This window comes from Rhinopithecus roxellana, chromosome 13 (assembly GCF_007565055.1).
Source record: "Rhinopithecus roxellana isolate Shanxi Qingling chromosome 13, ASM756505v1, whole genome shotgun sequence".
Classification (NCBI taxonomy): Eukaryota; Metazoa; Chordata; class Mammalia; order Primates; family Cercopithecidae; genus Rhinopithecus; species Rhinopithecus roxellana.
The window spans coordinates 48,864,438-48,885,834 of record NC_044561.1 but is presented as its reverse complement, the minus strand read 5'-3'; the positions used below and the strand labels follow the sequence as shown (position 1 = coordinate 48,885,834).

At 42.3% G+C, this 21,397-nt stretch overlaps 2 protein-coding genes across 6 annotated transcripts in view; both read left to right on the top strand.

Moving 5' to 3' along the window:
- The window catches only part of CRYZL1 (crystallin zeta like 1), a 51,849-nt gene extending 37,261 nt beyond the window's left edge, over positions 1 to 14,588 (top strand). Inside the window, exons 7-13 of one of the 4 annotated variants that reach the window (XM_010358850.2) lie at positions 161 to 294; positions 1,357 to 1,468; positions 4,775 to 4,873; positions 6,607 to 6,728; positions 8,153 to 8,258; positions 12,727 to 12,772; positions 14,007 to 14,588. In XM_010358850.2, the coding sequence (XP_010357152.1) occupies positions 161 to 294; positions 1,357 to 1,468; positions 4,775 to 4,873; positions 6,607 to 6,728; positions 8,153 to 8,258; positions 12,727 to 12,772; positions 14,007 to 14,106 (719 nt within the window). In that variant the 3' untranslated portion in view covers positions 14,107 to 14,588. Of the gene's footprint in view, positions 1 to 160; positions 295 to 1,356; positions 1,469 to 4,774; positions 4,874 to 6,606; positions 6,729 to 8,152; positions 8,259 to 8,374; positions 8,433 to 8,462; positions 8,916 to 12,722; positions 12,773 to 14,006 lie in introns of those variants that run through there. The other 3 variants (XM_030914037.1, XM_030914038.1, XM_030914039.1) reach the window with 3 other exon arrangements.
- A 120-nt stretch (positions 14,589 to 14,708) lies between these two features.
- The window catches only part of DONSON (downstream neighbor of SON), a 28,703-nt gene continuing 22,014 nt past the window's right edge, over positions 14,709 to 21,397 (top strand). For both annotated transcript variants that reach the window (XM_030914036.1, XM_010358849.2), the window contains exons 1-5: positions 14,709 to 15,607; positions 16,291 to 16,371; positions 17,751 to 17,954; positions 19,791 to 19,969; positions 20,892 to 21,070. In XM_030914036.1, the coding sequence (XP_030769896.1) occupies positions 15,293 to 15,607; positions 16,291 to 16,371; positions 17,751 to 17,954; positions 19,791 to 19,969; positions 20,892 to 21,070 (958 nt within the window). In that variant the 5' untranslated portion in view covers positions 14,709 to 15,292. The remainder of the gene's footprint in view (positions 15,608 to 16,290; positions 16,372 to 17,750; positions 17,955 to 19,790; positions 19,970 to 20,891; positions 21,071 to 21,397) is intronic.

Below are 21,397 nucleotides of genomic sequence, written 5' to 3'. Positions count from 1 at the left end.
TTATTCATGGGCGATAATGGAAAGTAATGTAGGTGAGAGAGAATGGGAGTAGGGGCTTGGACCAGGGCCATGGTAGTGGTAGAGATGGAGAGAAATAGATCCAGGAGGTGGAACTCATGGGACTTGCTAACAGATTGTTTCTTCCTGTTCTTTATGATAGTTCATAAACCAGAAAAGGTCACATGGACGGAAGCAGCAGGAAGCATTCGGGATGGAGTGCGTGCCTATACAGCTCTGCATTATCTTTCTCATCTCTCTCCTGGAAAATCAGTGCTGATAATGGATGGAGCAAGTGTAGGTGCTAATGGTTTTGTTAAGAAACAGAGCAGCATATAGTAAACTTAGGAAATTTAGCAATGAGCCATCCATTTACTAATATAATTCTTTGCCCATAGGTTATTGATTGACTTTTTTTCCAGCGTCCTATTTTGTTATAATAAGCAGCTTTTATCAATAGAAGATCAAAGTTAGATTTAGTGTGATTAGTTTATGACTTTGAATCTGCTGGTACATTAAAAAGCAGACAAGCCATTTTTATCCATTCCTGTTAGACAAAACCTAAGATACCGCATGAGCCTTTGAAGTCATAGTCCAGAACTCCCTACCAGCTTTGTAGCTTATTTCCCACCCTCACACTTATGTTGATCAAGTATTGGCATTTTATATATAGATGGATCACACAAAAGATCAGCACGTCCTAATTTAAACATATTACATATACCAAAACATAGTACAAGACACTGAAACAATACGTAAAATACTGTCATCTAAACATGTCAAGAAAAACTTGAAATTAACTTACAGTTCTATTTTCTAACTGGCTTGTGATGAAACGCTTTCTTCCTGCTTTTCTTTGAAGAAAAGGCAGAGCTGTCTTCAGCATTGGCTTCAGCCTGATGTCCAACATCAGGATAGTAGTGTTTCCCCGAACTTACCCTATGGGTCTGAACAGGATGGAGCTTTTGAAGTGTTTTGATCTTCAAAGAGAGGTAGCTGGACTCCCATATATAGTATAGAATTAGCCTAGACCATCACACTGACAAGGCCCAGTTTTCTCTTTGCAAAGCCATGTGTCTGAATGTGACCCTCCATCCTTGAAATTATGTGCTGTGGTCAGACTGAGTGACAGCTTGTGGCGTGCAGCCTTTCCACCACCCCTTGTAAAGAAGAAAGTCAATCAAATATTTCCCCTATTAAAATTGCCCATAACTTTGCTTTTTTCCTATTAGATAACATTTTAAAATATACTAAAGTAATACTAAAGAATTATACTTCATTAAATAATATAAAGAAATCAATTCGATATAGCCTCTGCCCTATAACCATACACCCACTGTATATTTTTTTTCTACACAGGCATTTGGTACAATAGCTATTCAGTTAGCACATCATAGAGGAGCCAAAGTGATTTCAACAGCATGCAGCCTTGAAGATAAGCAGTGCCTTGAAAGATTCAGACCTCCCATAGGTGGGTAATATTACGAGCACAGACTTTAAAACAAGAAATTTTGGAGGAAAATCACCTTTAAAAATGTACTTGTAAAACCAAGTACAAAATCCTTGGCCAGGTGCAGTGGCCCACGACTGTAACCCCAGCACCTTGGGAGGCCAGGGTGGGAGGATCACTTGAGCCCAGAAGTTTGAGACCAGCCTGAGCAACATAGAAGACCTCATCTATATATAATCTTAAAAAAAAAAAAAAAAAAGAATGTATAAAATCCCAACCGAAAGTCAGTTTCAAAATGCAGTGTATGTGCTATCTCCCAATTTACTTTTTTTTTGTTTTTTGAGACAGGGTCTCACTCTGTCACCCAGCTGGAGTACAGTGGTACAATCATGGCTCACTGTAGTATGGACCTCCCCAGGGTCAGGTGATCCTCCCACCTCAGCCACCTGAGTAGCTGGGACTATAGGCATATGCCATCATGCCCGGCTAATTTTTTGTATTTTTTGTAGAGATAGGTTTAGCCATGTTGCCTAGGCTGGTATCAAACTTCTGAGCTCAAGCAATGCACCCACCTTGGCCTCCCAAAGTGCTGGAATTACAGGCATGAGCCACCATATCCAGCCCCAATTTACTTAAGTGATAGTTTTAATTTTAATTACTTATGTTTTTTGTAAACTTACATTTTTCAGTGTTTTTTCCTCTTTGCCCCATTGTTTTCCACAATTTACTCAACTTTGAATTAGGTGAACTTTGATGCAGTTTAGAAACACCTGATGCAGGCTGGGTGCAGAAGAACTAGAGACAAGCCTCAGAGAACTAGCTTCTCCAAGGGTACACACCTAGTAAAGGACTGGAATGAGATTTGAACCCAGGCCTGACATTAATTTCCATTGTTGCATTATGCTTGTGACAGAGATAACCAAGAAATAGAAGGAAGGCAATACAGGGGCTGAAGAAAGGAAGAGAAAAGGAAAAAGAAGAGATTTGAAAATAGAATGGAGAAAGAGAGCACAGGCTGGGTGTGGTGGCTCACACCTGTAATCCCAGCACTTTGGGAGCTGAGGCAGGTGGATCACTTGAGGTCAGGAGTTCAAGACCAGCCTGGCCAACATGATGAAACCCCATCTCTATTAAAAATACAAAAATTAGCTGGGCGTGGTAGCAGGTGCCTATAATCCCAGCTACTCAGGAGGCTGAGGCAGGAGAATTGCTAGAACCTGGGAGGTGGAGGGTGCAGTGAGTCGAGATCATGTCATTGCACTCCAGTCTGGGCAACAGAGTGAGAGTCCGCCTCAAAAGAAAAAACAAAAAGTGGCCGGGCGCGGTGGCTCAAGCCTGTAATCCCAGCACTTTGGGAGGCCGAGGCGGGAGGATCAAGAGGTCAGGAGATCGAGACCATCTTGGCTAACACGGTGAAACCCCGTCTCTACTAAAAATACAAAAAATTAGCCGGGCGTGGTGGCGGGCGCCTGTAGTCCCAGCTACTCGGAGGCTGAGGCGGGAGAATGGCATGAACCCGGGAGGCGGAGCTTGCAGTGAGCCGAGATCGCGCCACTGCACTCCAGCCTGGGCGACAGCCAGACTCCGTCTCAAAAAAAAAAAAAAGAAAAGAAAAAAGAAAAAACAAAAAGCATGAATGGGCCAGGCACAGTGGCTTACACCTGTAATCCCAGCACTTTGGGAGGCCAAGGCGAGCAGATCACGAGGTCAGGAGATCGAGACCATCCTGGCTAACATGGTGAAACCCGTCTCTACTAAAAATAAAAAAAAATGAACCAGTATGGTGGCGGGCACCTGTAGTCCCAGCTACTCGGGAGGCTGAGGGAGGAGAATGGCATAAAGCTAGGAGGCGGAGCTTGCAGTGAGCCGAGATCACGCCACTGCACTCTAGCCTGGGTGACACAGCGAGACTCCATCTCAAAAAAAAAAAAAAAAAAAACATGAATGGTGTGAATAAAAAGAACATGAATAAAGGGAAAATTTCTTATTTGTTAATTTGCCATTTGCCTTTCCTAGATAACTTTGTCCCCTTTCCCTTTTGTCCTCTTCCTCCTTCCCTCCAAATCCTAGATTACTCTGTTGGACTACACCACTAATCTGGGCAGCTCTAAGAGGAATTCTCTTCAACTAGAAGGTGTTAAAAGATACAGAAAGGAAATACAAACATGTTGTTATTTGCCAGTTCAAAATTCTGAGAATTATTTTTAATTCTGTCAATAATTTATATTCTATTAATATGATACTACTAATATCCTTTAATGCAGCCAATTAAAATCTATTTAATTTGTACTGACTCTCCTAAAAATCATGTTTCTTTTCCTTAGCTTTAAGATTTTTCTTCATTTGGGAGAGTAAGTGAGGAAGAGAGGGGATTTCTATGACTGAGAAAGGGTGAAACAGCCTCTAGTAGATAATTACCTTATTATACAAATACAGACTGTTCCCAGCTGACAGTGTTTTGATTTAGGATTTTTAAAATGTTACTATGGGTTTATTGGATATTAAGTGTATTTTTGACTTACAGTGGGTATATTGGAATGTAGCCCATCGTAAAGATGAGCATCATCTGTATATTTTGATGCTTTTTAGCTCTGAAGACTATTAAATATGGACATACTTGAGAAACTACTTAATCTAGCTGGGGGTAGTGGCTCACACCTATAATCCCAGGGATTTAGGAGGCCAAGGCAGGAGGATCACATCAGGCCAAGAGTTCAAAAATAGCTTAGGCAACATAGCAAGACCCTGTCCCTACAAAAAAATTTTTAAAAATTAGCCAGGCATGGTGGCATGTACCTGTAGTCCTAGCTACTTGGGAGGCTAGGGCAGGAGGATTGCTTGAACCCAGGAGTTGAAGGCTGCAGTGGGCTGTGATCACACCACTGCACTCTATCCTAGGCAATGGAGTGAGACCCTGTCTGGGAAAAAAAAAAAAAAAAACTGACTTAATCTTCCAGTTCATGTCTTCTTATATATGTACCTCTGTGTTTTCAGATTCCTAATTCTGGCAACATATCCTATAGCTGTAGAAAATAGTGCTCTGTGTCAACAGACCAGCTTTGGATCACCTTCTCCTCAAAATGTTCGCATTTTAATTTTATTAAATATATAGGTCTCTTCGTTTAGACTGCTATATCCCATATTGGGTTAGATGAGAAAAAGTATAATTTAAATTGACTTTCTCCCTTTAAATTCAGTAATTGTTTGAATTGCTTAACTCATTTCGGAGAATAGATATTTATTTGCTTTTCTTTTTCTTTTTCCCTGATTTGTTTGTGTTGATCACATACAGAACAGTACAATTGCCTGATTTCCTGTCCTTTACAGCCCGAGTGATTGATGTATCTAATGGGAAAGTTCATGTTGCTGAAAGCTGTTTGGAAGAAACAGGTGGCCTGGGAGTAGATATTGTCCTAGATGCTGGAGGTAGGTACCTTATGAAATTAGTAGCCTGTGTAGTTTTTTTGGTTTGATGAATTTAAGAAAAAAATTTAGGGCATAATTATTAATGCACTTATTAAACTGGATGTTGAGTTTTGGGTTTTGTTTTTAACTAAAGACTTTTTAATTTAAATTGGAACTTCCACTTTATTCTCATTGTAAGTACTGTATGTAAGAGAGAACATGCTTATCTTTTACAGTGTTGACCAGGGGTGTTACTTCCCTGGCCACGTTGGAAGAATTGTCTTAGGCCACACATAAAATACATTAACACTAATGATATCTGATGAGCTAAAAATAAATAAATAAATAAAATCTCAAAAATGTCTTACAATGTTTTCAGAAAGTTACGAATTTGTGTGGGCTGCATTTAAAGCCATCCTGGGCAGGCTGCGGGTTGGACAAGCTTGGTAGACATTAGAGTAACAAATGACATATCGCTACAAGAAATCTAGAAACGGCCGGGCGCGGTGGCTCAAGCCTGTAATCCCAGCACTTTGGGAGGCCGAGATGGGCGGATCATGAGGTCAGGAGATCGAGACCATCCTGGCTAACACGGTGAAACCCTGTCTCTACTAAAAAATACAAAAAACTAGCCGGGCGAGGTGGCGGGCGCCTGTAGTCCCAGCTACTCGGGAGGCTGAGGCAGGAGAATGGCGTGAACCCGGGAGGCGGAGCTTGCAGTGAGCTGAGATCCGGCCACTGCACTCCAGCCTGGGCGACAGAGCGAGACTCCGTCTCAAAAAAAATAAATAAATAAAATAAATCTAGAAACATGGCCTCCTCGATGGTTCCCAGATAACACAGCATCATTGCGATGCCTTTTCAGTCCCATCTGCTGTGTGTGGCTGCCTTCTATTGGATAGTTGATGTCTGCAGTCTCTATTTGGAAAATGCCAAAGTTTGTTCCAGTGTCACTTTTCTTGAATATTTTTAGTTTAACCAGTATCTTTTTAACACTTACTCTGAACACACTTAAGTAACAGCATGACTCCTAAAGGTAGCTTTTACAAGCCTGCAAAGTGCTTCTATTTATACTTTGGTAGAATTTATCTTCTAATTTGAGAATCATGGATGACTATCGTGTGGTTTTTTAAACCAGTATTTTCTAAGATTTGAAAATAGCTCATGATAATCTGTCAGTGGAAGTAAATACATGCTTTATTGCATCATTTTTTCACATGGACATTTCAGTAATTATGTTAAGACTATCCTGAGTCTGAGTTTTTTAACTGGGAATCAACTCATCTCACTATACTAAGCTATCAGTGTTAATTATCAGATTTGGTTATGTGTTACATTACCTTGCCTGGTTTTCAAATGAAGATAGATTTTTAATCTTTATTTATTTCTATAATAAATAGATTTACAATAAATTATAATTAAATGTAGAATAAATTTTATGATCGGTTTAATGCAAAAAGTAGATTTTATGGTATCAGAATACATTGTGTGTTGCTTTTTCTAAGAAAAATGTTTCCTCATTCGTACATTAAAAAGTAAAGAGAGTGCCAGACACAGTGGTCTGCGCCTGTAGTCCCAACTACTCATGAGGCTAAGGCTGGAGGATTGCTGGAGTCCAGGCCAGCCTGGGCAACATAGTAAGACTTTGTCTCTAAATAAATAAGAACTTGTTTGAAGAATAAATTTTTGTCAGATTATTATAAAATATATTTCCTCTCTCTCTCTTGTTTTTTTTCAAACTATTCCCTTGCAAGTGAGATTGTATAGTAAAGATGATGAACCAGCTGTAAAACTACAACTACTACCACATAAACATGATATCATCACACTTCTTGGTGTTGGAGGCCACTGGGTAACAACAGAAGAAGACCTTCAGGTATTATCAGGAACCATAAAGCATTACCATTACACCAAAGGGGTGTAATTAACAAACAATAAAGTCTAAGTTATTTGAGGCAAGGTATGACTAAATTAGTATAAAATCTGGTCCAGGCGCAGTGACTCACACCTATAATTCCAGCACTATGGGAGGCCGAGGCGGGTAGATCACTTGAGGCCAGGAGTTCAAGACCAGCCTGGCCAACATGGTGAAACCCTGTCTCTAGAAAAAATACAAAAATTAGCCAGGCATGGTGGCACAGGCTTATATTCCCAGCTCCTTGGGAGGCTGAGGGCTGAGGCACGAGAATTACTTGAACCTGGGAGGCGGAGGTTGTAGTGAGCTGAGATTGCGCCACTCTACACCAGCCTGGGTCACAGAGTGAGACTCTCTCTCACAAAAAAAGAAAATCTGAATCATAAAGAAATTTACCTTTATTTTTCATTCCATATTTTATATGTAGCTACATATTTTATATGTAGAAATGTAGCTTTTTTTAACTTTAGCAACATGTTGGCCAAATTGTTGAAATACTGCCTAGCAGAGACATACTTTCAGCAATGAAGTATAATTTTATTTAGTGATTTAGACATGTGACTTATGATTTTTTCTTGGAACGAAGTTTCACTCTTGTTGTCCAGGCTGGAGCACAATGGCACGATCTCAGCTCACTGTAAACTCTGCCTCCCGGGTTCAAGCGATTCTCCTGCCTCAGCTTCCTGAGTAGCTAGGATTACAGGTGCCTGCCACCATGCAAGGCTAATTTTTGTGTATTTAGTAGAGATGGGGTTTCACCATGTTGACCAGGCTGGTTTTGAACTTCTGACCTCAGGTGATCCACCTGCCTCGGCCTACCAAAGTGTTGGAATTACAGGCGTGAGACACCACGCCCAGCATGAATTTTTAATAGTATTTCAGATAGCATTTTTTTCTTGGTAACATCGTTGACATATACTTAGCAAAATATTTCCGTATAAAATTATCACAATTTCCTAATTATTCAAACTGGAATTACTATACATGTTTATGTATGTTATCTCTCAAGGTTATATTTTTCAGTTACATATTTACATGATGGCTGATATGCAAATACCATAATTCTTACATACCAATCTTCACTGATTTTCCAACACCCTCATGAAGATGGCGAGAAAAGACACACACCCCCCCCCTACTACTTCATCACCAGGATTCTAGATTGGCCTTGCATCTGCCATATACTTATCACCTCGCTGTTTCATCGTTTTGGACCAGGAAATAGAAAATATTATCATTTACATGTTATTAAATGTTATTTATGTGCATATTTTTGTGATTTGGACATCATTTAATTTGTGTAGAAGTTTTTCTGACTCAAGATACCAATCATCCTGCTGTTAAACTCACAATAATTGATTAGTCTTTGTTTTATTCTATCCAAGTTGGATCCTCCAGATAGTCATTGCCTTTTCCTCAAGGGAGCAACGTTAGCTTTCCTGAATGATGAAGTTTGGAATTTGTCAAATGTACAACAGGGAAAATATCTTTATATCCTTTTTATCGACTGATTTGAGTTTCTGGCTTGAAACCTTGTACTGTACTAAGTTCTTTCATTACGATAATAGGAAATAATAATAGCAGTTAAGTTTCCTTAAGTATGCCAAACAGTGTTCCAAGTGCCTTGCAAGTATTAATTTAAACATTAAAGCAACCTTTTGAGATGTAAGTACTGTTATCATCCCCATTTCACAGGTGAAGAAACTGAAGCATAGAGATGTTGATACAGACTCAAGGATGCAGCAAGTGGCGGAACAAGAATCACACTCAGGCAGTCTCTCTCCTTTCTGAATGGAGATAAGCCATAAGATATGTGGAAAATTTTGTTTTTAACCTGACGTTAAGGAAATTACACATCACCTTGAAAGGTTGCACACTTACTCCTATGATGGTGCCATTGCGCAGAAACATTTCAGAATACTTTTCTAAATTAAAGAGTTTGTTGAGTGTTTTATAAATATCAATGCTAGGAAATCTTTATCAAATGAAGATGGGTTTGAGTTTTGAAACAGAAGTCATTCAGAGATAAGTCTGGTGTGACTGAAGCCAAATCATTCCAGTTGAGTAAAAATAATAAAAAGTTTGGAATATGCCGGGCGCGGTGGCTCACACCTGTAATCCCAGCACTTTGGAAGGCCGGGGTGGGCGGATCACGAGGTCAGGAGATCGAGACCATCCTGGCTAACACGGTGAAACCCTGTCTCTACTAAAAATACAAAAAATTAGCCGGGCATGGTGGTGGGTGCCTGTAGTTCCAGCTACTTGGGAGGCTGAGGCAGGAGAATGGCGTGAACCCGAGAGGCGGGGCTTGCAGTGAGCCGAGATCGAGCCACTGTACTCCAGCCTGGGAGACAGCGAGACTCCGTCTCAAAAAAAAAGTTTGGAATATACAAACAATTTCAAAAAGAAAGGTCCAAACCTCTTTAGAGTAGGGTCAACTTAAGAATTCCTTTTATTTCTAAAATGTCTGGCTTAGAGGCAGCAGCACTTGGTAAAAGTTTTAATGTATTGGATAAAAAAAAATAAGTTATCATTACTTGATAGAGCATACATGTGTTTCTGAAGAAAGATTTACATAGCCTTACACTTGTCTCTAGTGAATATCATACTTTACATTTCTTAAATGTGCCTAGTCATATATGTGTGATATATATAAAGGCCAGTTCCCTCTGGGAGCAATGACAGAATTTATTCAGAGCTTTAAAATAGTTATGTAGGCCGGGCGTGGTGGCACGTGCCTGTAGTCCCAGCTACTCATGAGGCTGAGGCAGGAGAATCGCTTCAGCCTGGGAGGCAGAGGTTTCAGTGACCTGAGATCGTGCTGCTGCACTCCAGCCTGGTGCCAGAGCGAGACTCCTCTCAAAAAAAAAAGTTACATAATTAGTATACTGCATGTATTGAGTTTTAAGGAGTAGATTTCAAAACCCCTTCTTGTAGGGCATGTATGAATTTAAAGTTGTTTCTGATTAAATATTTCCTATTAAATTTGAAAATTAGATTTAACTTTCTAAAAGGATTTTTAATTAATGTCATTTTTTAAAAAGGTACACGGGCTGGTGCAGTAGTTCATGCCTGTAATCCCAGCATTTTGGGAGGCTGAGGTGGGCAGATCATGAAGTCAGGAAATCGAGACCATCCTGGCTAACATGATAAAACCCCCGTTTCTACTAAAAATACCAAAAAAAAAAAAAAAAAAATTAGGCGTGGTGGCACACGCCTGTAGTCCCAGCTACTCCGGAGGCTGAGGCAGGGGAATTGCTTGAATCTGGGCGGCGGAGGTTGCAGTGAGCTGAGATTGCACCACTGCACTCTAGCCTGGAGACAGTGCGAGACTCCATCTCAAAAAAAAAAAAAAAAAAAAAGGATATGTCCAACCCAGTAACATTGTAATTATTAAGAATAACATGGAGTGATGCTACAGTAGAGAATACCACGTGGCTATTAAAAGTAACATTAGTTAACATTGGAATACTATGTAGCTATTAGTTTTGAATCTTACATGTTGGAAACTAGGCTGACTGCTTTGTTGTATATAACTTAATTCTCTCAAACTACCTCTCCCAATAAGAAGGCAGTTTTAACCTATTTGACAAATCCTTGGACCAGGTTGAAACATGACATGTGTATATGAAATACTGTACATTTTCCAGAATCAGAAATATATGCTATGCACACAGGTGAGAATTTTATTAACAGCACTAGGAAGGGAACTTGCAGGGATGTGAATTAGTAAATTTATATTCTTCAGTTTCCTTTTAAAAATATTTTTAAATGACTTATATTTTCTAATATGCATTTTCTTTTTCTTTTTTTTTTTGAGACGGAGTCTCGCTCTGTCACCAAGGCTGGAGTGAAGTGGCGCCATCTCGGCTCACTGCAACCTCTGTCTCCCACGTTCAAGCAATTCTCCTGTCTCAGCCTCCCAAGTAGCTGAGACTGTAGGCGCATGCCACCATGCCTGGCTAATTTTTGTATTTTTAGTAGAGGTAGGATTTCATGATATTGGTCAGGCTGGTCTCGAACTCTTGACCTCAGGTGATCCACCTGCTTCAGCCTTCCAAAGTCCTGGGATTACAGGTGTGAGCCACTGTGCCCAGCCCTAATTTGCATTTTCTAAAGTCCTGAATCATACTGTAGTCCTCATTTGTGCAAACCCTCCTCATTCAGTTCATACAAGCTAAGTTGCTGCTTGTTATTTAAGAGAGACATCTCCTTCCAACTGTGTCATTCTAGGCCATAAATAATTCAGAAGTACTGGCAATTACATAGCATTTTGATCTTAATATTATAATTTCAATTAAATTAGCAAGATAGATTTTTCTTTGATTTTTACATCATTTTCTGATTCTCTTAGTGACATACAGCCCCCTGTATCTGAGGGTTCCACATCCAGGGATTCAACGAATCAAAGATCAAAAATATTTGGGGCCGGGTGCGGTGGCTCAAGCCTGTAATCCCAGCACTTTGGGAGGCCGAGACGGGCGGATCACGAGGTCAGGAGATCGAGAGCATCCTGGCTAACACGGTGAAACCCCGTCTCTACTAAAAATACAAAAACTAGCTGGGCGAGGTGGCGGGCGCCTGTAGTCCCAGCTACTCGGGAGGCTGAGGCAGGAGAATGGCGTAAACCCAGGAGGCGGAGCTTGCAGTGAGCTGAGATCTGGCCACTGCACTCCAGTCCGGGCGACAGAGCGACACTCCGCCTCAAAAAAAAAAAAAAAAAAAAAAAAATATTTGGAGGCCGGGGGCAGTGGCTCACGCCTCTAATCCCAACACTTTGGGAGGCTGAGGCAGGAGGATGGCTTCATCTCAGGAGTTTGAGACCAGTCCAGGCTACATAGGGAGACCCTGTCTATACAAAAAAATAACATAAAATAAATTAACCTGTTGTAGCAGTGAATTGCTGTGGTCCTAGCTACTTGGGAGGCTGAGGATCACTAGAGCCTGAGAGGTTAATGCTGCAGTGAGCATGATCATGCACTCTAGCCTGGGCCACACAGGGAGACCCTGTTTCCCAAAAAAAAAAAAAAAAAAAAAAAAAACTCTGAAAAAGTAATAATACAACAATAAAAAAAACAGTATAACCACTACCTACATAGTATTTACATTGCGTTAGGTATTGTAAGTAACATAGAGATGACTTAATGTATAATGGAGTCGTGCCTCAGTTATATGCAAATACACCTTTTTTTTTTTTTTTTTTTTTTTTTGACACAGGGTCTTGCTTGTTGCCCTGGCTGGAGTGCAGTACTCAGTGTAACCTCCAGCTCAGTGTAACCTCAAACCCATGTGCTCAAGGGATCCTCCTGCCTCGGCCTCCCCAGTAGCTGGGGAAACAGGCACATGCCACCATGCCTGGCTAATTTTTAATTTTTTTATAGAGAGCCTTGTTTCCCAACCTGCTGTGCTATTTTCTGTAAGGGACTTGAGTATCTGGAGATTTTGGTCTTCATGGGGGTCCTGGAACCAATCCTTCATGGATGCTGAGGGATGACTGTATATCATACACACACAAAGTTTTCTGGCTTCTGCAAACAAATTTTGAGCCTATTACCAACCAGCCTGGTCAACAAATGTACATCTAAAGTAAGATATGTAAGTGCTAAAATTATTTTTAACTTAAAATGCTATATGTAATATAGAAATGAAAACTAGACACTATTTCATTCTCATCCATTTAGATAATAGTGGTGAGCACTTAGGATAAGCACCAGGCTTGACTTGCTGCTCTTGACCCTTGTTCTTGGGAATTTAGGCTCTGTTACACCACCAACTCTCAAATCACTTCCCTGTTGTAGAGCTAAACTTGATGTCCTCCAGAATTTCTCTAACTTAACATGAATCTCTGAGAGTACAAAACTTGAAACAAGAGAAAGTGACCTGCCTGGCATCCTCTGCTTATTGAATGGTTTTATTTAATTCTCTTTTACATTGCCACCTTAACAATCCTTCCAGCTACGTATCTTAAAGGATGTGATGGAGAAGTTATCAACTGGTGTTTTCAGGTACGCTAAAGTAACCAAATCATTGTTCTTGTTTTTCTATTTTCAAGGAGCTAAGGCAGGCAGTCCCATTTTTGTTTTAGCTCTCGCCATGTGCCTGTTGCCTCTATATTTTATTATTAGGTTGGTGCAAACATAATTGTGGTTTTTGCCATTGAAAGTAGTGGCAGAAACTGTAATTACTTTTGCACTGACCTTATATTTCATTTAGATAAATAGCTGCTCTTTAATATTTATCAAAGTGCATCTGGTGGCACACCAGTAGGTACTTCTAGAGATAGAAGTGGCTTGTGAGTTTTCCTCACTCCATTATATAGTGTACCTCACCCTTTGCTTTTCCTCATCACCCCTCCCAAAGCAACTTGAAATAACCAATAGCTTGAAGGAGAGAAAACCATGGTATGTTTGTTTAAAGTTGAGTATGTTTATCACTTATAAAAGAGAGAGTAGGCCGGGCGCAGTGGCTCACCCCTGTAATCTCAGCACTTTGGGAGGCTGAAGCGGGTGGATCACCTGAGGTCAGGAGTTCAAGACCAGCCTGGCCAACATGGCAAAACCCTGTCTCTACTAAAAATACAAAAATTAGCTGAGCCTGGTGGCAAGCGCCCATAATCCCAGCTACTGGGGAGGCTGGGACAGCAGAATTGCTCGAACCTGGGAGGTGGAGGTTGCAGTGAGCCAAGATCTCACCTTTGCACTCCAGCCTGGGCAACGAGAGAAACTCTGTCTCAAAAAAAGAGGTAGTAAATAAAGAAGATAATTTTTTTCCTTCAAAACTTAACCACTTTTAACATTGGAAACACTAATGGACAAATTTGTTTGAATTACTTAAAGTAATAGATTTGACGCCGGGTGCAGTGGCTCATGCCTGTAATCCCAGCACTTTGGGAGGCTGAGGTAGGCAGATCACTTGAGGCCAGGAGTTCAAGACCAGCCTGGCCAACATGGTGAAACCCATCTCTACTAAAAATACAAAAATTAGCCAGGCTTGATGGTGCATAACTGTAATCCCAGCTACTCAGGAGGCTGAAGTATGAGAATCGCTTGAACCTGGGAGGTGGAGGTTGCAGTGAGCTGAGATCGTGCCACTGCACTCCAGCCTGGGCGACAGAGCCAGATTCTGTCTCAAAAAATTAATAAAGTAATAGATTTGAGCACTAGCATTTGTCATATACCACCCCATCTGTTCTACTTATCTTTAACTTGACCTGACATTTCTAATTTCATTCCTTCTCAGACCTCATTTGGATGAACCCATTCCACTGTATGAGGCAAAAGTTTCCATGGAAGCTGTTCAGAAAAATCAAGGAAGAAAAAAGCAAGTTGTTCAATTTTAATTTTCTTCTTTCTCAGACCTCAATCGGATGAACGTATTCCAGTATTTGAAGCCAGAATTTTATTTGGAAATTGTTGAGAAAAATCAAGGAAGAGAAAAGCAAGTTGCATTTTTAAGCACGTTCCCCTGCTAAGACAAGATGCTCAGTTGACACATTTGAAAAGTGTTTGAAAAATTCTTGTGCAAATGATCAAGATAATTCTATAATTAACATCTTAAGGGAATTTTCTAAAAGCCTTTTCATTGTTTCTATATATTTTGCCCCTGCTATAAAATTCCTTCCATGAAGAAAACTGCTGCTTTCAGCAAAAGCCACACTACTCTATTGATAAAGCTGTTGCAGACCTTTGCTAAGCTATCAAAGTAACGTATTAATTTTCTGTCAACTCCGTTCTCAACACCTTCCTTAAGTCTTTGCTGTCATAATTTAAGCATTTGAGTATATTTTGAAGTCTTAAAGGACCTAGCCCATAGGCACTTAAATTTTGTGTTTTCAACTATTCATTCACTCCGGCTTTCCCCAGGATCAAAGAAGAGGATCCCATTAACTTGCCAGTGGCCGCTGCCTGGAAGGCTGAGATGACCAGGCACTGGGAACGGGGAAGGGAGGTTTGCCGGGAGGCTGCGCTGGCATAGGAAGCGTGCTGACGTCTTATCTGAGTTCTCTATTTGGGGGTTGAGGAAGGTGGCCTAGTCCCCTCTCCTCGCCTATTGAGAGCAGCAGCCACTGTCCTCTCTTAAGTTTATGGAAGCAGCAGCCCATGGCCGCAGCTCAAGTTTGTTTCCTTTTCACCAAGGCGCTAAACCCCGGGCTGATCACATCCCTGCTGCGGGCTTAAATAGCGTTCAGCTATTTCGGTGCCCCACAGGGTAGTGCACATCAGCGCCCTGGATCGCACGCTTTCCAGAAGCGTCGCTGAACCTGGCGGTTGGACTCCTGTCGAGGACCCGGCAGAAGCGCCAGGGCAGGGTCACCGCTGGGACAGTGGGCGTTGACGGCCTCCGGGGATCGCGGCCGAGGGCTGTTTCTCGCGGGCTGTCCGCTGCGCATGCTCCGCTAAGAACCGGCGGGGCGGGGCGGGGCCGCGTCGGGGACTGGAGCGAAGCGCGGCGCCACGTCGGGGGCGGGCCCGGCGAGCGCGGGAAGGCTCTGCGGGGCTGCCGGCCGGCCTCAGCAGCCGCGCGTTATGGCCCTATCGGTGCCTTGCTACTCACCCAGCTTCCGAAAGCCGCCCGAGGTAGTGCGGCTCCGACGGAAAAGGGCCCGGAGCCGTGGAGCTGCCGCCTCCCCGCCCCGTGAGCTGCCGGAGCCGGCGGCCCGCCGAGCCGCCCTGGCGGCGGGGCTGCACCTTCGCCCTTTCCCTGCTGCGGGGGGCAGAGGCGGTGGCGGCGGCCCTGCCGCTGCCCGGAGGAATCCTTTCGCCCGCCTGGACAACCGACCGCGGGTCGCCGCGGAGCCCCCCGACGGGCTGGCCCGCGAGCAGCCGGAGGCGCCAGGCCCGGTGAGTGTCTTGTAGCCTGGCCGCCAAGGGTCTCTGTCTTGTGTTGAGCCACCTGTGAATCGGGGGTGGAAAGTCCTTGCGTTGGAGGCAAGGAAATGGGCGCGAAGACTTCGGCCGCCCGTGGCTTTAGGGTGCCCCGCGCTGGGAGCCGCGGCTCTGGCAAGGCCGGATTTGCGGGAAGAGCGCGCCGCGCGGGCTGCCCCGCTGCGGGCTGTACTCACGGGACGCGTTCCCGAGGAAAGTGAGGGGCCCCTTGGAGGACTTAAGGGTGATTTAGAAGAGAGCTGGAAAAACCCTGAGACCCCCATCTTGCAAGGACGCTGTTCGATGGGACAGGTGACAAACCCTGCTTCCCCATGATTCAGGGCCTCCCTTCTCACGCACTCCAAATTATTCTGGGGATGGGGGAATGCTGAGGATTCGTGGGGTCAGAATTACCTAGCATTTGTCCTATGCAAAGCCTTTTGGATCTTTCTGTTTGAAACACCCGTCCTTGTTCCCCTCAATTTTGTTACTAAAGTTGAGGCACAGAAGTGTTGAAACTCATAGATTGGATGGGGTGCGTCTGAATTTGGGTGCACTTGCATTTATTGAGAAGCGTGTATGCCAGGTGAGGCTCTGTACATATTTAACGCAAACTTCAGCATCCTTTAAAATTTAAAGGACAATATTTTTAACCTCAGTTTTTAGATTCTAATCAAGAAAATGATTTGCTATGGGAAGAGAAGTTCCCTGAAGGAACAACTGTTACTGAATTACCCCAGGTAATACTTTTTAAATATCATTAGAATGTGTATTTGTATAAACTTTTTTTTCCGTAGCTGGGATTTGAGCCTATTTTTAAAACTACATTTATACTTCTCAGAAGCATTTTGCTTGGAAAGTAGTTTTACAGAGAGGCTTGATCAGGGGTGAAAATACCAGGGGTGAAAATACGACATCAGCCAAGGTAAAGGAGTTGGTTTGATACAGTAATGATGACTGTAAAGATAGCCAGTGCTAAAATAGGCCTAATAGACGTGGGGGTTTTCTTTTACCCTCTAACAGTTTTTAATACTCTTCTTTGGGCAGTTTTCTTCTCCAGCTCATCACTCAGAGCCAGCCCTCCTGGCCCACCTCCACAGGTTGTGGCATAGCAGTGAACCTCATTGCCCCCCTGCCCTAACACACACACGTTTCCATTCCCCAACCGCTACTATTGTGCTGTGTAGTTTGATAAATGCGGTTTGTCCTAATGGGAACAGGCTAGAACAGTTCTCCAAGACCCAGTTTCTCTTGTAAATAAGTGACCTTCTTATGGTCTATCAAAGATAGTTCCCCCTTCCCTGACATTTTATTGTTATATAAAAGAATCCTTGGCCGGGCACGGTGGTTCATGCCTGTAGTCCCAACTCTTTGAGAGGCTGAGGCAGGTGGATCACCTGAGGTCAGGAGTTCGAGAACAGCCTGGCCAACATGGCGAAACCCCGTCTCGACTAAAAATACAAAAAAACTAGCCAGGCATGGTGGCGCATGCCTGTAGTCCCAGCTACTGGGGAGGCTGAGGCACCATAGTCGGTTGAACCCAGGCGGTAGAGGTTGGCACTGAGCCGAGATCACACCACTTCACTCCAGCCTAGGCGACAGAGGGAGACTCTGTCTCAATTTAAAAAAAAAAAAAAAAAAAAAAAATTATTGTATCGTGGAGAATGTTGACCTGAAAGGACAGCAGACAGATTGAGGGGAAATATATGAAGTCAGGAAATGTTTCTTAAAATATGGGCTTTGTTAGCCCTGGATGCAGAGTTTCAGAGGCTTAACAGATCCAAAATGTTTAAACACTTTGAATATTTCTACTTCAATACAAACATCTGTACTACCATGAAGAACTGTAAAAACTAAAAAGTGAAATCTGCCCCTCCACAACCCCTACCCCCAACAACAACAAATTCCCTCTTCCCACAGATAACCACGGTTAAAAATTTAGTGTGACTCCTTTCAGACTTTTTTTTACAGTGTGTAATAAATTTTTAGTGTTATTTATTATACAGTTTATATGATTTTTACTTTTCAGTGATCATGAGTATGTTAGCTGATAAAATCTTTAGGTTGAAGGTTTTTTCTTAATACTCGACTAATTTTTTGCATTCTTTGTTTTCTAAAGACTTCACACGTATCGTTCTCCGAGTCTGATATTCCGTCCTCAGAAAATACTGAGTTACCTGTGGACTGGAGTATTAAAACCCGACTCCTTTTCACTTCTTCTCAACCCTTTACCTGGGCAGATCATTTGAAAGCACAGGAAGAAGCTCAAGGTCTTGTCCAGCATTGTAGGGCAACAGAAGTTACTTTGCCTAAAAGTATACAGGTAACTCTGAAATAAAATAGTTATGTGTTAAAGTAACAAATTAAGTGTGAAATGCTCTCCTTTGCAAAATACCAGAGATACTGCCTTCCATTAAGTTTTTCTTTGGAAATTTAAAGATACAAAGACTTAGGAGATTTTGTCTTTCCCAAATGGTGCTTATGGTGCTTTCATACCTTTTTTTTTTTTTTGAGACGGAGTCTCCCTCTGTCGCCCAGGCTGGAGTGCAGTGGCCGGATCTCAGCTCACTGCAAGCTCCGCCTCCCGGGTTTACGCCATTCTCCTGCCTCAGCCTCCCGAGTAGCTGGGACTACAGGCGCCCGCCAGCTCGGCCCGCCTAGTTTTTTTGTATTTTTTAGTAGAGGTGGGGTTTCACCGTGTTAGCCAGGATGCTCTCGATCTCCTGACCTCGTGATCCGCCCGTCTCGGCCTCCCAGACTGCTGGGATTACAGGCGTGAGCCACCGCGCCCGGCCATACCTTTTTTTTTTTAAGTCAAATTGAGTAATTGCTCATAAATTTAGAGACTTGTACTGCAAATTAATCAGTGTTGCAGGCAAGAATTGTTTTTTTTGTTTGTTTTTTTTTGGTTTTTTTTTTTTGAGACGGAGTCTTGCTCTGTCGCCCAGGCTGGAGTGCAGTGGCCGGATCTCAGCTCACTGCAAGCTCCGCCTCCCGGGTTCACGCCATTCTCCTGCCTCAGCCTCCCAAGTAGCTGGGACTACAGGCACCCGCCACCTTGCCCGGCTAGTTTTTTTGTATTCTTTAGTAGAGACGGGTTTCACTGTGTTAGCCAGGATGGTCTTGATCTCCTGACCTTGTGATCCGCCCGTCTCAGCCTCCCAAAGTGCTGGGATTACAGGCTTGAGCCACCGCGCCCGGCCCAAAGAATTGTTAAATTATTTTTCTCTAAGGCTTTTTGAGAAAGAAAATAGAAAGAAGTGAAAAGCAATTGAGTGGGATTGCAAGGGCTGATGGATTTACTGATTTTCTTACCTGTGTAAGGAAAATTTTATAAATCTTTGGGAGTTTGTGAGTTCTAGAATAGTTTTAGAGAAATACATTTTGATTGTTTTAAAGCGTCAACTCAAAACTGGGAGGCTGGGCACAATAGCCCATGCCTGTAATATCAGCACTTTGGGAGGCCGAGGTGGGAGGATTGCTTGAGACCAGCCTGAGTAATGTAGTGAGACCCCTTCTCTACAAAAAATAAAAAAATAGCTGAGCATGGTGGTGGGTGCCTGTAGTCCCAGCGACTTGGGAGGCTGAGATGGGAGGATTGTTTAAGCCCAGGAGGTCAGGGCTGCAGTGAGCTGTGATTGCGCCACTGTACTCTAGCCTCGGTGACAGAGTGAGACTATATCTTAAAAAATTTTTTTTGAAGTCCCAAACTAGGTTAAAAAAGGATTACCCTGAAAGAGGTCTTGGTATATTATACATCTTTTCAATACATAGATTAGGATGATTTGTGATTTGCCATATCAGTGTTTACTGGCTACTTTTAAAACAGCATTTTGGAGAGAGGGCTGGACATAGTGTTACCTACACACACATGCCCACCCCTATTCCTCATGATAAAAAAGGTAGTGAATTGTCCTTAAGGATGGTAGAAACAGGCAGATGTTCCCATCTATGTTTAAATGTTCTGATACTGTGGTTTAACATTACATCTGGCCCAAATAAGGATAAATTGTGTTTTCATTCCTATAACAGTTATTAATGCTTTCCTATAGAAAGGAGTAAAGATTCTTAGACCTAAGTGTTTGGTATATATTATCTTCAAAAAAATTCTGTGTTTCTCAATGGGCAAAAACTCTCCACTGTCACCTTTGGATTTTAGGATCCCAAACTCTCCACTGAGCTCCGTTGTACCTTCCAGCAGAGCCTTATCTATTGGCTCCACCCTGCTTTGTCTTGGCTACCACTGTTCCCTCGTATTGGAGCTGATAGAAAAATGGCTGGAAAGACAAGTCCTTGGTCAAATGATGCAACCCTGCAGCATGTTTTAATGAGTGACTGGTAAGATTAGTAAGAAAAACTTGTATAATTCAATAGTGAATTTTTATTTTAGCAGTATTCTCTATCATATTTGTGACTGGATACGTTAATAGCAGAAGGGTATCTAGATCCTTGTGAATTTTATCTGAACCTGTTAATAACCAACATGTAAACTGTTTAGTTTTTTTTTTTTTTTTTTTTTTAGCTGTTATTGATTCTTTACCCAATTGTGGTAGAACGTATATAAGTGTTGGTTAAATATATACAGACCAACAGGCCGGGCGCGGTGGCTCACGCCTGTAATCCCAACACTTTGGGAGGCCGAGGCGGGCAGATCGTGAGGTCAGGAGATTGAGACCATCCTGGCTAACACGGTGAAACCCCGTCTCTACTAAAAATACAAAAAAAATTAGCCGGGCATGGTGGCAGGCGCCTGTAGTCCCAGCTACTCAGGAGGCTGAGGCAGGAGAATGGCATGAACCCTGGAAGTGGAGCTTGCAGTGAGCTGAGATCGTGCCACTGCACTCCAGATTGCGCCACTGCCAGCCTGGGTGACAGAGCGAAACTCTCTCAAAAAACACAGACACACACACACACACACACACACACACACACCCACCCCTAATTCTACTTCTTGTCTGTCTCTGCTTCCTTTTTTATCAGCAGCTCAGAGAAAGTCAGCAAGTAATTCTCAATTAAGTTTTGTTTAAAGGCAAAGTAAGTGTTTAAGTGGTATACACTGTTAAAGTATTGAGAAGTCATCAGCGAGTCCTCATAACCAATTTCAGTCCTTTAAAGCTAAGTCATACGTAACCACAAAGATTCAAACCATTATCTAAAATATTTGTGTTGTGTTTTAAACCAGGTATCAAACTGAATTATACAGAATTATAAACATTGCATCAAATGTTTAATAATATAAGAAAATGTTTTTACTTCATAGGTCCGTGAGCTTTACTTCTCTGTATAATTTACTGAAGACAAAACTTTGCCCCTATTTCTACGTTTGTACCTATCAGTTTACTGTCCTGTTCCGAGCAGCAGGATTAGCTGGAAGTGACTTAATCACAGCCCTCATATCTCCTACAACTCGAGGTTTAAGAGAAGCTATGAGAAATGAAGGTAAAAGTTTAGGTTTAAAGTGAGAATACTATACTATATAGTAAACTTATTTTAGCCTAAAAGTATTTGAATTTAAAATGCCTTTTACCAGTTGATTAGCAACATTAAGAAATATATTCTCTATTTCTAGGTTTTTTTTTCCTCCCCCACAATTATTTAATCCAGCAGTCCCCAAACTTTTTGGCACTAGGGATCAGTTTCAAGGGCGGTGGGGAGGATGGTTTCGGCATGAAGCTGTTACACATCAGATCATCATTCTTATAAGGAGGGCACAACCTAGATGCCTCACATGCACAGTTCACAATAGGATTCGTGCCCCTATGAAAA